Below are 15,523 nucleotides of genomic sequence, written 5' to 3'. Positions count from 1 at the left end.
ATATAAAAAGATCTGTCTAAGATTTTATTGCATACTTGAGGCAAAAATCGAAACTATTCGTCTTTGTTCACATATATACTCAACAACTATGTCCTTCAACTTTTGTCCCTTCTTCATATGCAGGACATATGAATATTCTGAACCAAACGGTAATCAATCAAAATTTTTATGCTGAATGTAACACATTGTAACTTTTGTAAGTATAAAACACGTTTCTCTAAAAACACGGTCATGAAGTTATACATATTTTGCCTTTGCAAATAATAGCTTATCATGACGCGTACATGGTTCAATTTTACATTGTAATTTATATTATGCGCAAAAATATTATACATAATTGATATTCACAATTTATATAATCTATAATGCGGATGAAATATTTTTTCAACAATTATATTTATAATTTATCTAATACTTAATGCTTTTAATTTAAAAAAGAGATATACCTTCTCCTTATTTAACCATAGATTTAAAAATCTAACATATAATTTTCTTATCTCACATTATTAAAATATCTTCCTTACGTGCCATCGACGTTCTTGCACGAAATGCACCGATTTAGTAAAATATTTATAAATTTTTCTGTATATACAAGCACATACACATTTTTTTATATATACATATAAATATTACAAATTGCATGACTATATTTTTCTAAAAGAAGTCTATTTGAATTAATTCTTATTTTTTCCGCATGTTGCACAATATTACTAACATATTTTATTGATACTTTAATTACACATTTAGTGAATAAAAATAAGATATAAGTCGCATTATGCACTCATGTGAGTAAATTTTGTTATATAAGTTTACTCTAAGTATTGTTTTATTCTGTATAATAAAGATCGTATAATTCATTTCATATATTTGAAAAAACTTAAAAGTATAGTGATATTTCCATTGTACTTTTAAGCATATATGTATATTAAAAAAGAAAAGAAGATAGTCTGATCAAAGATAGAAGTAAAGAGCAAAACTATACATCAATGTGTATTACATGTACACAGATAGTATTTAGCACAGAAACAATTTAAACAAAGAGTAAAGTGTTAAGAAATAAATGAAATCATCGGAAAGAATGAATTAGATTAGACACATTATTTTATAAATGCTATTACAATGAAAAACATTCAAAAGCGGTGTATTTTGTTAGAAGAAGAAAAATGAAGTAAATACAACATGTATAAATACTTATAATGATAACAGCTTCTCACTGTATCTTTATAACCATATTTAACAACATTTTGAATATTAAATTTGGATTCTTATTTACACTATATACAAGGCTACAAAACAAAAATTAATACTCGTAACTGTATCCTCAGATCATTGGAAAAAAATATTGTAAATTATTAGTTTAGAATTGTCTTTAATAATTTTTTAATCTTCCATCTTTTGTTATTTTACTGATGCTCGTATAATTACATTTTGTGATATGTTTTTTTTTTATCAAAGGTATTATGAAATAGTAAAGGTAAATAATAGTTGAAAACATATAACACTCCATACATTTGTAATGATCTGCAGGCACAGTTAAAATTGCTAAACATGGTAGCATAATTCTACTCATTATACATAGTATAACTTAATGTAATGTAGCACTCGTATAAATGCTATACACAAATTGATCTTTATTACAACATGATCTTAATTTTTCATTGATGAATATTATGTATCTAGCGTGATTAGCATGATAATAAGTTCCTACAAGATTGTGCCTAGCTAAAAAGTATATAATCATCACAAAGTATCTTTTTCAGTCTAAAAATTTTAAGATATATACGTAGTACATAACATCTTTCTATAATTCAGCTGCTATATAACCAAGAGTTACGTTCATTAATAGATATCTTATCTTTTATATGAAAGCAAATAAATTATATTAATCACATAGTTTTAAGTAAGAATGCATATTAGGTTTTCAGCTTTTATGCACACAAATTCAATTATATCTTTTACTTTTTTAAATAGTTAAAATAATGTTCAATAAAAGGAGTGTATATCAGTAAATTCTACAATTAATAACGATTCCAACTATAAAAGAAAAAGAAAGGAAAGGAAAAATCTTGTCAAGTGTGTATATATATCTACAAATTATTGTATGTACAAATACTTGGTAATACATATGACTTAATATGAATGAAAAAAATCCACATTACTCCCATTTTGATAATAATAAAAATGATTACTATCAGTAAGTTAATTCCTCTTTTATTGCTAAAAGTATCAGTGAGTAATGAAATTGTAAATTTAAAAAAATAAGAAATGGCTTGCACATATTTAAACTACAATATTACGTTTTCTGGCCAGCAGAAATAAACGTTCAACGTATCGCGAAATATGGAAGAAATCTTAAAAATTGTAGATTGGAAATTTTGCGATTATACGTGTATATATGAGAAACTTATGATACAGCTTTACATATATAAACATAGAATTAACTACCTTGTGAAAGCTGTGACGACAGCTGTAGATCTATTTGATCTTTGACGATTGTAATGAAAGCAATAGTTGCTCAAGTTGCGGGTTCAAGGTCAATAAGATGTTTTTATCTTCTGTTGAGATGCTCCAATGCCATTGAAAATATCGGTTAGTCATCTGATAAGTGTAGGTTTATAACTTTTCGTCGTACGCACACTGCAAGTCACAGAAAGAAATAGAAGCGGTTTGTTAGCGATTTTAGGTGCTTCTTGATGTGTAAGCATTAAATGTAGTTTATTGAACGTGATAGACGCTGAACATACTAATTGCATTAAACAAAAATATATGAAATCTGTATTTCCATAATAGATGTGTCTACCGTTTTAAATACATTCTCTAAATCGAAGGGGGAAACTCTATTGTGTGCAAAAGAAATTTAATAGCATCGAAAATTATATTTATATATGCAAACACAGGTTGTAAAGGTTAAATAAAAATTTGTTTGTTAGTGCATGCAATGTCTAATACTGACAAAAAATTTAAGCTACATGCAAATCAATATTAATAACAAAATGAAAGTTTTAAATGTGGGTTTATATCTCTTCAGATATAAATATATATATATATATATATATATATATATATATATATATATATATATATATATGTATATATATACAGATAAATATGTAAGTTGAAAATAATTATATATATAATTATAAAATATTCCATTATTAGAATTAAGTTTCTTTTACATAATTTACAGCAGGTACGTGATTACTTGTGTTTAGTTATTCGTAGACAGAACACAAGTTTATTTTTCTAATTCCATTTGATGCAAACAAAGAACTTGTTTAAGTAGCACAGGTCGTAAATATTTTTGTAGTAAGGGCTATACGACTGTTACGTGGTAAATTATATATGTAACAGTCACAGAGACTTACTGTTTCAGAGAATGATAGCGATTTATTCGATCTGCAGACCTGAGGATCATGTTCATGCCTCGCTGTGGTTGCGTAATTGATTTATTTGCAGATGAATTTGTGGTATGGGTTTTTGTGATGCATGAAGTTCTTATACTGGCCCTTGTCACCGGTTTTGATACAGACATTGAAGTAACAGGAGTACTGGTTGATGTATTGTTGTTCATATTATGAATTTGCGTAGTCGATTTAGTAGACTTAACACTGCTGACCAGCCAATTGTTTCTATAAGTTTTAGTATAGACGGTGATTTTTCGTTTATTTTCACAACGTGCTACAGTTACAATGCAAACTAATAAAGAGTGAAAATGGAAGAAAAATGGTTACAAAAAAATAAAGAAAATGTAAATAGTTATATATCACCTTAAATGACTGACCTTTTAGCAATAGTTGTCGTAGTAGATCTAGGCAAAAGTCTTTTTGTAGGATCTTTCTCTTTATTCCCAGCTAATGTGTTAATTGTACTTTTCTGACTTCTAGTTTGTAACAATGGTCTCAAGTAAGGGCTGAAAAGATAATATTCTTCCATAAATGATTTTACTCTATTATTGATAGTAAGTTAATAATCGTGTTATTATGATATGTACTGCACGACTGTTGATGGTCCAGTAGTCGCGTTAAGAGAAGCATGATTTGTTGGTAAGCGTTTCCTTTTAGCCTTGATTTGATTCAATCTATCACCCTGTGTTAAAGTCGTGTATTTAATTGTACTAGTGCTTGCAGCAGGAGCATGATCATCTAATGTAATTCCATCCACGCGATGCATTATCCCAGAAACATTATCTTGCACTATGTGAGCACTTTTTATATTGGATAAAAATGGTGCCTTAGATCTACCAATTATGGAATATATTCCATGCTCATGGACTGGATTTCCATTCTGCGCTTGTAATGGCTCTTTCAGTAAAGAATGGAGGTATAACTCTTTCCTAAAGTAATGGACAAAAATTGTTAGTAAACTTATGTATCATTATTAAAATGCACATTAGAGAAGTTGACATTTTTTTAACGGCGATACACACTTTTCCAACCATTCCTGTTGATGTCCAATTACCGAACCTGGTCTACAAATTCGTATCCATGCAATTGCTTCATGAGCTGTTAAATGATAATGTTTCATAATGTAGCAGCCTATTAATGAACCTGTTCTACCGAGTCCTGCTTTACAATGTACAGCAACTGCACCACTCGCGTCTTCCGCTATTTTAAGGAACTGTTGCATTATTGAATCCGTTGGGGTTGAACCATCAACAAAAAACAGATGTTTATGATCAAATCCTGCATCTGTGAAAGTTGAGGCATCGTACATTTTTTTATTAAGGCGTACAATTGTAGTTACATTACTGTAGCGGAAATATCTAAAATATGATTCTGGTGCATGAAATGGATATCCTGAAAAAGAAGATAAGTTACGACACGATAAGAGACGATTGTTAATCTTAATCCAATCCGAGGTGAAGCTTACCATTTTCTACCTTAAATTTGGCATAAGGACCACAAAAGGCTATAAATTTACCAGGAATAATCCAATTTAAATCTCCATTTTCCACTTTCTCAAAATATTCGTATTCTTTTACACAGAAGTCTTGAAAATTAAAAAATCCCAGTTTGTGGCACTTGTATATGGCACTAAGGCATTCGCTCAAAGATATTTCATACCATGATGTACCAAGGGAAGCATCTCGGAACATTATAAATGGTGGGCTGTCAGGACCATTGATTAAACAGTTGTATGCTTCTTCTGCCGTATGTTTACAATATAATATCTAAAAAAAAAGAACAAGAAAAAGAATAAATTCAAACGAACTACTTCTCCCAAATATATTATATAAACTAATTGGCATCCACAAATAAAACTAATACAGTAATAATCTTACAGCGTAACTTCCTATAAGAAAAGCTGCATTGACTCTCTTCGCTGGATCCATGGTTGTGTAATGTACAATTTTTCTTTTTCTTAATGTTAGCGCTTTGAGCTTTTTATTAACTTTTTGACAATAGTGGTACAACATAGCGAGATTTAATGGTCCAAAATCATCATAAAAATTTTGATAGACAAATTCATCGTCGATACTGAAGTAATGAGTGCTTAAAGTACTCTTTGGCTTTGTCATCGTCCTCAATGTTATAAAATATAATCGATCTGTAACGTAAAAGGAAGAGAAAAAGGAAATAGATTATCGAACCTCGCGAATATGGCTCTGCTTTATATTCCTTTAAAACTGATTAATTACCTTTTATAAATTCCGATGCGCATACTAATATATCCTTTACGTTCTCCATCATTGATTTGTACTTGTTATCTGATATTGTGAATACCAGCTGAGCAATCCTGTCATCAGTGTAACCGATATGAGAAAGGATACAGTTTAATTAACACAATCAGTGATCATAAGTACAAACATATAGATGGTTAAATTGGGTGTAGTAAACGTAAACTGGATCCATGTACCTATACACGGTTATATTTGCATGAAATATTTACTAAATACGAATTCATAATTAAAATTAGTACACGCGACGGTACCTTATATATGTACTACGTTAAAAAGGTGTTTATGCCTACCTGCGTGACCGTTACAAAATTTAAACTTGGTCAATCAATAGTTCGTGATGGCTGATCGGTTACACTGCACGTACAGCTCTTCCGGTTATATTATACACTTAAATATAGGTTACTTTTATGATTATTGATCAATATTTGTTTTTCATTATTCAGACGTCATTATTTTAGAAAATATCGGCAAGGCACATATTCTCTCTACGTATCTAATAACATTAATTATTATCTTGCACAAGAGCGGAAGATAGTTTTCGAATATATTGTCATGTTTATTGCACTGTGTAATATTAAACTCCGATCGAGACGTACGTATTTAATGCCTAGAATGAAGAACACTACAACAGTTACCAATATTGCACGAACGAACACGCGAGCTTAAATACAATTAATATAATACGTGTTTATGGCTCAGTTACGTTTTTAATGATCATGTCTTTATTTGGGGCGGATTAAACAACGATTAATCCATTCATTGCAAAACAGCGCACACTGTTAAATAAAAATTCCCTATATCCTCCGCGGACTATCATCGTTCTCCTTTCAATTTCAACTACGCTAATTTACAATTACCCGTTTCTACCTTTCCCCCTAATTTCTTTCATTTACACATTGTCATATTTTCATTTCGAGTTGCGTAATATGTTAAATAAAAATGTGAGGCAATCTCCGTAATACAACAGTCGTTACTACTGTATAGGTGTATATAGGTTGCATATAGAATGCATACGTATGTACCTGCATGCATTACCGAATGTACATTACTGAATATGTCTTCCTGATTTCCTCGGCAATTGCGTTAGACTTTTCTACGACAGCGATTGCATATATACGTACATGATGAACAGATATAAATAAACGGCACGGCATCCGTCGTCTTATTCGTTACTATCTAATAACATCGAGTGCATACTCTACGCAACCATTTTCACCCTGTTTCTGGTAACCCTGTGTGCGAAGGATATTTAAACAGGATAAACTAAACTTATTAGACGCGTATCGATATATATATATATATATGTGATGTATACATAGTCGGAAGAGATGCTGTGGAAAATGACGTTATTCAAGTAAATAGAAGAGAAAAGATGGAGTGTAAAGAAGATTCTTCAGAGCACACAACTCCAAAAACATTTATATTTTCCGATCCGTACGTACTCGGTTCCTCGAAATTTATTAATACTGGAATTGATGTAGAGCAAACATCGAATTCGTTCGTTACTAATAAAAATGTATTTACCTTTGCTACACCGACGGTGGTACCGCAACCTAATAATAACGAAGATCTATCTATTTTCCAATTGAGCACATGCGAGAAACAATATAAACCAAAAATATCAAGGAACACTTATAAGCCAGCTGTTAATGTATTCGCGCAAGCACTTAAAGACACAGCAATGTTTGAACAGTTAAAGAAAAATTCCAGATCGCAAGTTACTAAAATTAATCCAGAAAATTCAATAACATGTACAAACGTGCCACAGTCATTGCTTACAAAGGTAACAGCAAAGGAATACTTTACACAGTTTGGAAATCTTTTGAAGATCACTATTCGTCCAAAGAAGCACATAATTACTGTTATTTACGCTACCAAGAAAGAAGCAAATGTGGCTTACAACAAAAGTGGTGATTATCTAGGTGAGAAGTTTAATATAGAGTGGACAAAATTATGCACGTCGCCCAAATGTCCTACAAAGAAGAAAGATCCTGAAAAAAATATTATGTCACGAATTGTATCCAATTTTTTCAAGTCATCCGACGACGAAATTAAATCAGAGTTAGACGCTATGACAAATCTGGAATACAATCCACACGAAAGAACTAATTTTGATGGGATCCCGGTTAAAAGATACAAAACACAACAACCAAAGACAACATCAAAGTCGATGACAAGATTAGAAAAAGCATCCGTGAAACCTGAAAAACTTAAATCCGATAGTCAAATATCCGAACTGTTACCTAATGCTACTATCGAGGAACTGCAAAATATAATTCAGCAACCTGCGCACACTTCGGAAGACAAGTATAAGGTATTAGAAGCGAGAGACAGACTTATAAGGATACGACAAGTTAAATCCCACACATTAGACGCAGCTAAAGTAATGACTGGGACATGTCCTGATATGTGTCCTGAGAAAGAACGTTTAATGCGCGAATCAAAAAGACAAGTGGCATTATACGAGCAACATGAATCCAATGAATACAGAATAAATCACATGATAGCGGTTAAACAATATTCCAGATCGTCTGCGGATCAAGAAGAACCAATGGCTCATGAATTACGGCCAGTAAAATCTCTAAAAATGACTATGAGTTACTTACTTCATGAAATAGCAAATCTGTGCGATCAACAGGGGACAAATTTGGGAGAATGGTATCATTTTCTGTGGGACAGGACGAGAGGAATTCGGAAAGATATAACACAACAAGAATTATGTTGTACCGACAGTGTACAATTAGTTGAACAATGTGCCAGGTTTCATATAATATGCTCTGAAAGACTTTGTGCCGAAGAACCATCTGTTTTTGATAAAAAAATCAATTCTGACAATTTAACAAAATGTTTGCAATCATTAAAATACATGTACCATGATTTAAGAGTAAAGGGAATTAATTGCAAGAATGAATCTGAATTTCGAGCGTATATCATTTTATTAAATTTAAATAATGGCAATTTCATGTGGGATTTACAAAGATTACCAACATGTGTACAAAAGTCATCAGAAGTTCGATTTGCAATGGAAATATATTCTGCTCTTGAATCAAATAATTATAATAAATTTTTCAAATTTGTCAAAAAGACTACGTATTTAAATGCATGTATCTTACTAAGATATTTCAATCAAGTGCGATTGAAAGCATTGTCGGTACTAGTTAAAGCTTATTGTAGAACCGCATCAACAGCATACCCATTATGTAAATTAATTGATATCTTGGGTTTTGAAGATGAAAATGAAGCTGTTTATTTTTGTGAGCAAGTAGGACTGAACGTTTTGAAAGATGGTTTACACGTGTTACTAAATCGACATAATTTTACTATGCCTGTATTAGACATAAAACAAAATAGAGCCTGCAATTTAATAGAATCTAAAAGGACTAAACAGTATTTGGCCATCGGAGAATGTATAGCAGGAGGAGAGATGCCAGAGAAGACATATAAATTCCATAAACCTCATAATAGTTTTAATTCCTCTGGTTATTTAATGCCTGATTCTGTTAATGCAGAAGATCAAAATAAATATGCTATTTTTACATCGACCGATACATATGAGTTTGCAGATAAAGGCACAACAAAAACCGATTGCAGTAAAAGTCAAAGTATCAATACTGGAAATACTTTTACCACTGAATATATTATAAATCGATCAAACCCCATTTCAACCACTGAAGCCAGTATAAATATTTGTACATCCATAAAATCAGATGCTGATATCCCGTTTGTCTCCAAGTCACAGGCACAAATTGATGTGTCCCGAAAAAACATGTATACATTATCAGCAAAATTAAAGATGGAAGACCAAGAAGATGTGAAAACATTTGGTTCTGAATTGAAACAACAACCAAATGAATCTCCTATTTCGTCTAATATATTTAATACTAAGTCAGTAACATACAAAGCTGGTTCTAATACACTTTCAGAGCCATTTCTACCACTATCGAGCAGCAATACATCTCCATTTACTGCATTTACAAACAAGAGTATATTTTCTGAAATATCACAAGGAAATGTATCCATGAACAATGTTGCACCATCAACAATATTTTCTGTTACGCATTCAAATCTTGCACTTGAACACGTTTCTAAATCACCAAGCATTGCAAATTCCGCAACTACTATAAACAAAAGTACATCAAAGGGAACGCAAGATTCCATTTCACATACGACAGAAGTAAAAAGACAAACTCCACAAGAAGAAAACGTTGAAAAGTTAAAATTAGAAAAAGAAGAATCCTTTGGGAAAAGATTGCAACAAGTTAATAAAGCTGCTGAAGAAATTTTAAACTCTTTGCAAGAAGAAATAATGCAATCGTGTTGCTCTACTGTGGTAAAGGAAGAAATGGAGAGAATACATATTTGTAACACATTTAGCGAGGATATCAATAATAAAATTTTAAATGATGTAACTTCTGAAATTTGCGATAGTACATTGAAAGAAGAACTCGTCACTGCAAAGAAATTATATGAAATGTCAACAAAAATGAAAAATAGAGTAATTATAAGGTATTTTAATACATGGAAACTTAATGCATTGAAGAGAAAGCAGCAAAGGAAAGCATTGGAATGTACACCTGTATGGTTGCAAAAATATTCTAGCAATGAATGTGCAAAATTATTATACTCTACAAAACAGGGATTGGTAATTAAAAATATGCGAACAAGGCACGATGAACCGAAACATGTGAAACCTTATTCCAGCTGTTTGGCGCCGATAGAATTTATAATTTACACTGGTATTAGAGAGAATTTGAAATTTGTAGATATTAGCACACAATTCAATTATTTTTGGAAACTGATTATTTCTTATCCCAATTTACATAACAAAACTGTTTTATGGCATCATAAGAAAATAATGAACGAATATTTATCTCCCGAAGATTATACTGCTGATCCTATTATAAAATTGTATCAACCCAATCAAATTGAAACATTACACGTTTGTATTAGACATTTTGAAGGTCTGATCAGTGATCATAATTTAATAGGATCAGATGCACTTCTATTTATAGCAGATGCTAGCGAAGAGACAAAATTTATTATCAAACGTCTAACAAAAACTGTATTATTGAGAGATAAACTTATGGCTATACCTCTTGTGTTTATCATCTGTGGAGAACTGAACTCTGAAAAACAAAGTGAAGAAATTCTTGTTAGTTTGGAAGAGTTATTGAAATCTGGATATTTATCAATATATACAATTATACATGAAAAAGATTTAACTGAGAAAAAAATTTTAAACTTGACGCAAAGCGCGCTATTATGGTTGTCCATGAACAAGTCGTCTCAGAATCCTTTTGAAATGGATTATTTACAAAGCATTTACGATATCTGTTTAACAGAAGAATTATGGTTAAGGTATTAAAATTTGCAAAATGTTATGCAATAAATTATATCTATAAAACATGATACATATCTGATACATATACATAATTTTTATTGGCATTTTTTTTCTAGAATATTTGACAACTCATCGTTCCATAAAAAGTTACTAAATGCTTTAGAAGAGCCTCAGTTTATAATTGATTTACATAATGAAGCAGTTACTCATTTAATAGATATAATACTAGATCCAGAATCCTTCATGTATACAAAATTTGCTCCAGAGTTTAAGAAATTTATTAGAAAGGAATATACAATGCCGTGCAGTTATGAATATTTTGACGATACTTGGCAAAACGAAGATTACAAAGCAAAACTGGAAGAAGTGATGTTTAGCTTTAAATTGCCGCAATGGAAGTAAGCAACATTATAAGTACCTTTCAGACTTTGTTTAATGTCAGTTATGAATTTCATTCAATGTATTTCTATCTTTTTCAGGCATCCGTGGCCTATAGATAATAATGTCATGCTTAAGCGATGTATAACAAGTTACTGTCAGAAAGTATTACTTACTTCTGACTGTGAGGAAATATTTTACGATATGATAAGTAATTTATCTGTTACAAGTGGTATATCAATTGTATCAAATTTTATCGATGTTTTACTGTACATCGTTAAAAGAAAAATTTCCTCCCTTGATAAAGATTTGAAAGTAATTTACAACAAAAGTCATATAAAACGCTTTCGAACATTACCCTGGTGGTTAAAATCAAATTTGTTAGCCAAGTATGAGATTATACAGAAAAGAATTATTCCAGGAATGGGAAAAGAAAATAAAAAGGAAAATGACATCGATGAACCAATGGTGAAGAAACGAAAATTAAATAAAACTGAAGTAAATAATTCTGAGTTTGAACCATTGGCAAAATTTTGTGAAAGTAGTCAGAGTCAAGTAATGGAGGTGCACAACATTTCAAGAAAAATTGAAGTTTGTTTAAAGGAACATCGACAACAAAGCTACTCTTTGGAGGAAAAATTAAAGAATGCTTTGCTAAGTGAAATTGAATATACTCAATAAAATATTGTTATAACGTTTAGTTTTCCTTCCAATTTTTTTAAAGATTTTCAACACGTTCAGAACTACAATATTTATGATATAAAACAGATGTATATACATTGGACAGATGTGTGCGCGCGCGTATGTAAGCAAATAAAATAAGTAATGTAAAAATACCTGTTTAGCATAAGCATGTTAATATATGTAATTGACTTTCGTTAATACAATGTAAAGAATTAGTTAAAATTTATTAAACTGATACATATACATTTTGCAGTATTTTGTATTTAATATTTTGTTTACATATTCTTAAGTCCAATCATTTGTATATGTAAACATATGTATATATGTAAACATTAAAGAATTTTATTATCGTGTCATAATATAATAATTTCTTTAACATTAGCTCTGAAACCAACTGTGCACAAAAGTAAATTTAAATGAGATTCCTTTGACATAGGCACAAGACATAGATTAAAGATTACAAAGAGCAGAGGCTGCAGGTGTAGCCCTGATATGATGCCTGAAACGATAATATATGTATTATATATATTTATTTACCTGTAACCATGATTAATTTAAATAAATACAATCGTATTAATATAAATAAATGGCAAGGGGAATTTTTAATATTATCTACGGATTTATTTTTGAAGATGCGTCTTTTTTGTAGAACGACCTCTATAGGATCATCGGTATACGAAGACCTTTAAATTTTAACGGACTTTTTAAACATTGAAAAGTTTAATCGGGTGTTGGACACATTTGATACACCAAGTTGCGCGGATGAAGAGTCTCGTTTTTCTTGGTAGAGCTGTAATATTTTCGAATTATTGCATACACTAAAGTTTAATTGTACCCGTTATTGTGTATTAAAATTATTCTACAATAAATTTACTCTAGTACAATATTGTTTAATTAATCGAAGTAACAACAACACCACACAGTTTTCCATACTTCTTCAATTCGTTGCTTTTAATTCTTATATTACCAGTTACCAGAAAATGTCTCATTTGAAGTACATGAAGGAAATAAATAATTTAACTCGCATGGATGAAAATATTAAGGGACCTCTTCCACGTTGGCAAAAGAAATGTTTAGAAACTTCAAATTCCAGGTAGTATTTGATTATTTTATGATTTTGTTCTTGTTCTAAATAAAATTGAATGTCCTTTCATCGTCACAATTATGTTTGTGTAGCACCAACCATAGCATTAATTCATCAAGAAAAGTTACAAGTGGGTCGTTTACAAATATTAATACTAGTGCTATTACTACTGCTGCTGCTACTACTATTACTACTACCACTGCTACAGGAAAAACACCGATAAAAAAGAGTGATACTCGAAATAAGAAAACTCCCTCTAAAAATAGTAAAAAATCTCCAAGTATGATATCTGTTTCTTTAATGTCAACTATAAAAATTAATTATTTTTAAGCAAAGATACATTCTATGTGCTTTCTTTAAATATAATCTAATTAGGTCGTACTTCTTGCACACCAGCTAAAACACCCAGTGGTGGTGATAGATTTATACCTTCAAGATCAACCACTAATTTTGATCTTGGTTATTATAAGGTATACATGTTCTTAATATTTATTTTATAGTTTTAATGTTGCAACAAAATTTGTTTGTAATATAAAGTTTTACAATCTTAGATACAGCAGCAGACAAACATTGAAAAGGATGATGAGAAGATAGACAATGAGAGCCCCTCTAAAAGAGAGATGCAGCGATTAATGGGAGAAAATTTACACGGTGGTGATATTACTCAGATGAGAGTTTTGTCTTATCAAAATAAAGCACCAGCTCCACCAGAAGGCTATCAAAATCCATTACGTGTTGTGTACAGTCAAAGCAAAACACCAGCAAGTGTAAAAGCTTCAACAAGATATATACCTTATACACCAGATAGAATATTGGATGCTCCTGAAATTATTGACGATTACTGTAAGAATCGTTAGATATCCAATATACACTGTCGTGAATTAGTAATGAGAACTTGTAATAAACATATTTCAGATTTGAACTTGATTGATTGGTCAGAGAGTAATATTCTAGCTGTAGCATTAGGTGCTAATGTGTACTTATGGAATGCTGGAACAGGAACTATAGAACAGTTATTCGAATTGGAGAGCAATGATTACGTTTGTTCTGTTGCATGGATTCAAGAGGGTCCATATTTAGCTGTAGGCACTACAACAGGCAATACAGAATTATGGGATTGTAGTCAAGCAAAAAGAGTACGTGTAATGAATGGTCATGCTGCCAGAGTAGGATCTCTTTCTTGGAATTCACATATCCTGACAAGTGGATGCAGGTACAATTTTCTATATATATATATATATATATATATATCGACTAAAGAATTGCAATATGTGCATTTCATTTAGAGCAGGGCAAATAGTGCATCATGATGTTAGACAAAGAGACCATGTAATATCAACAATTAATGCACATGCCCAAGAAGTATGTGGTTTAAAATGGTCACCCGATGGAAAGTATTTAGCAAGTGGTGGTAATGATAATATGTTGCAAATATGGCCACCAATATCCGGACACAGTCATACACACACGCAACCACTTTATTCGTTAAATCAACATCAAGCTGCTGTAAAAGCGCTTGCATGGTGTCCCTGGCAGAATAACATTCTCGCAAGCGGAGGCGGTACCGCCGATAGAACTATTCGATTTTGGAATTGTAATACAGGTAGGAAGAGAGAGAGAGAGAGGGAGAGAGATTTTGTAATATAATATAACAAGAAATGTTGGGCGCGATTTCGCTAAAATTTACATTTATACAACAGGTGCGTGTTTAAATACGGTAGATACTAAGTCACAGGTCTGTTCTTTACTTTGGTCTACTACATACAAGGAGATTGTATCCGGTCATGGATACGCACAAAATCAATTAACGATATGGAAATATCCCGCAATGACAAAGGTTGCAGAACTGACAGGGCATTCTAGTCGAGTTTTACATTTAGCAATGTCTCCAGATGGTACAACAATACTCAGTGCAGGAGCTGATGAGACTTTAAGACTGTGGAAGTGTTTCCAGCCTGATCCCCATAAAAAGAAAGACACAAGTGAAATGAAATCTGTCGCTTCTAGACTTAAACAATCAATTCGATAATCATTCTATATTGATAGGCACAAAGTAATCTTTCCTATTTATTTTTTTAATGAAATTTCTGACTAATAACATACATTTTAAAATGTGAGGAGATTCATATCAATTCTAACAATATTAAGTGTTCTCAATGAATTCTAAATAAACTCCAAATGCTTGGTACCTGGAAATATCAAGTTATTTTAATATAGATCTATAAATTTATTTTGTATGTTATTTTTATATAAAACCCATTGTATGCATAAATAAAATAAACAACCATTGTTTAAAATTGAATTTCTTGTCATTTTACTGTAACTAAAATTATTGATTCTTTCGTATTAAAAAAAC

At 31.1% G+C, this 15,523-nt stretch overlaps 3 protein-coding genes across 7 annotated transcripts; 2 read left to right on the top strand and 1 right to left on the bottom strand.

Moving 5' to 3' along the window:
• Positions 1–1,426: 1,426 nt before the first annotated feature.
• On the bottom strand, positions 1,427–6,334 carry Cdc14 (cell division cycle protein 14). Of its 4 annotated transcripts, none has more exons than XM_076894768.1 (9): positions 5,971–6,334; positions 5,639–5,856; positions 5,282–5,547; positions 4,870–5,170; positions 4,427–4,796; positions 3,992–4,333; positions 3,782–3,910; positions 3,405–3,629; positions 1,427–2,637 (listed from the first exon to the last, which is right to left on the bottom strand). In XM_076894768.1, exons 2-9 carry the CDS (start codon positions 5,688–5,690, stop codon positions 2,595–2,597), a joined length of 1,728 nt encoding a protein of 575 aa, XP_076750883.1. In that variant the 5' UTR covers positions 5,691–5,856; positions 5,971–6,334; the 3' UTR covers positions 1,427–2,594. The 4 variants fall into 4 exon arrangements, with proteins under 4 accessions (XP_076750883.1, XP_076750882.1, XP_076750884.1 ...); XM_076894767.1 differs by having other exon boundaries at positions 3,366–3,629; positions 5,971–6,333; XM_076894769.1 differs by lacking the exon at positions 3,405–3,629.
• An 889-nt stretch (positions 6,335–7,223) lies between these two features.
• Positions 7,224–12,187, top strand: Xmas (RRM_XMAS2 and SAC3_GANP domain-containing protein xmas). Its single transcript, XM_076894723.1, has 3 exons — positions 7,224–11,038; positions 11,138–11,419; positions 11,501–12,187. The coding sequence occupies exons 1-3, from the start codon at positions 7,362–7,364 to the stop codon at positions 12,078–12,080; spliced, it is 4,539 nt and encodes a 1,512-aa protein (XP_076750838.1). The 5' UTR covers positions 7,224–7,361; the 3' UTR covers positions 12,081–12,187.
• An 828-nt stretch (positions 12,188–13,015) lies between these two features.
• Positions 13,016–15,424, top strand: Fzy (cell division cycle 20 protein fzy). 2 transcript variants are annotated; one of them, XM_076894774.1, is made up of 7 exons: positions 13,016–13,176; positions 13,260–13,447; positions 13,564–13,637; positions 13,719–14,010; positions 14,083–14,380; positions 14,454–14,770; positions 14,868–15,424. In XM_076894774.1, the coding sequence occupies exons 1-7, from the start codon at positions 13,064–13,066 to the stop codon at positions 15,194–15,196; spliced, it is 1,611 nt and encodes a 536-aa protein (XP_076750889.1). In that variant the 5' UTR covers positions 13,016–13,063; the 3' UTR covers positions 15,197–15,424. The 2 variants fall into 2 exon arrangements, with proteins under 2 accessions (XP_076750889.1, XP_076750888.1); XM_076894773.1 differs by having other exon boundaries at positions 13,543–13,637; positions 14,868–15,423.
• Positions 15,425–15,523: the final 99 nt, after the last annotated feature.

Source organism: Xylocopa sonorina, chromosome 5, assembly GCF_050948175.1.
Source record: "Xylocopa sonorina isolate GNS202 chromosome 5, iyXylSono1_principal, whole genome shotgun sequence".
NCBI classification, from domain to species: domain Eukaryota; kingdom Metazoa; phylum Arthropoda; class Insecta; order Hymenoptera; family Apidae; genus Xylocopa; species Xylocopa sonorina.
Note: the sequence above shows the minus strand (reverse complement) of the source record. Positions and strands in the feature narration are given on the sequence as shown.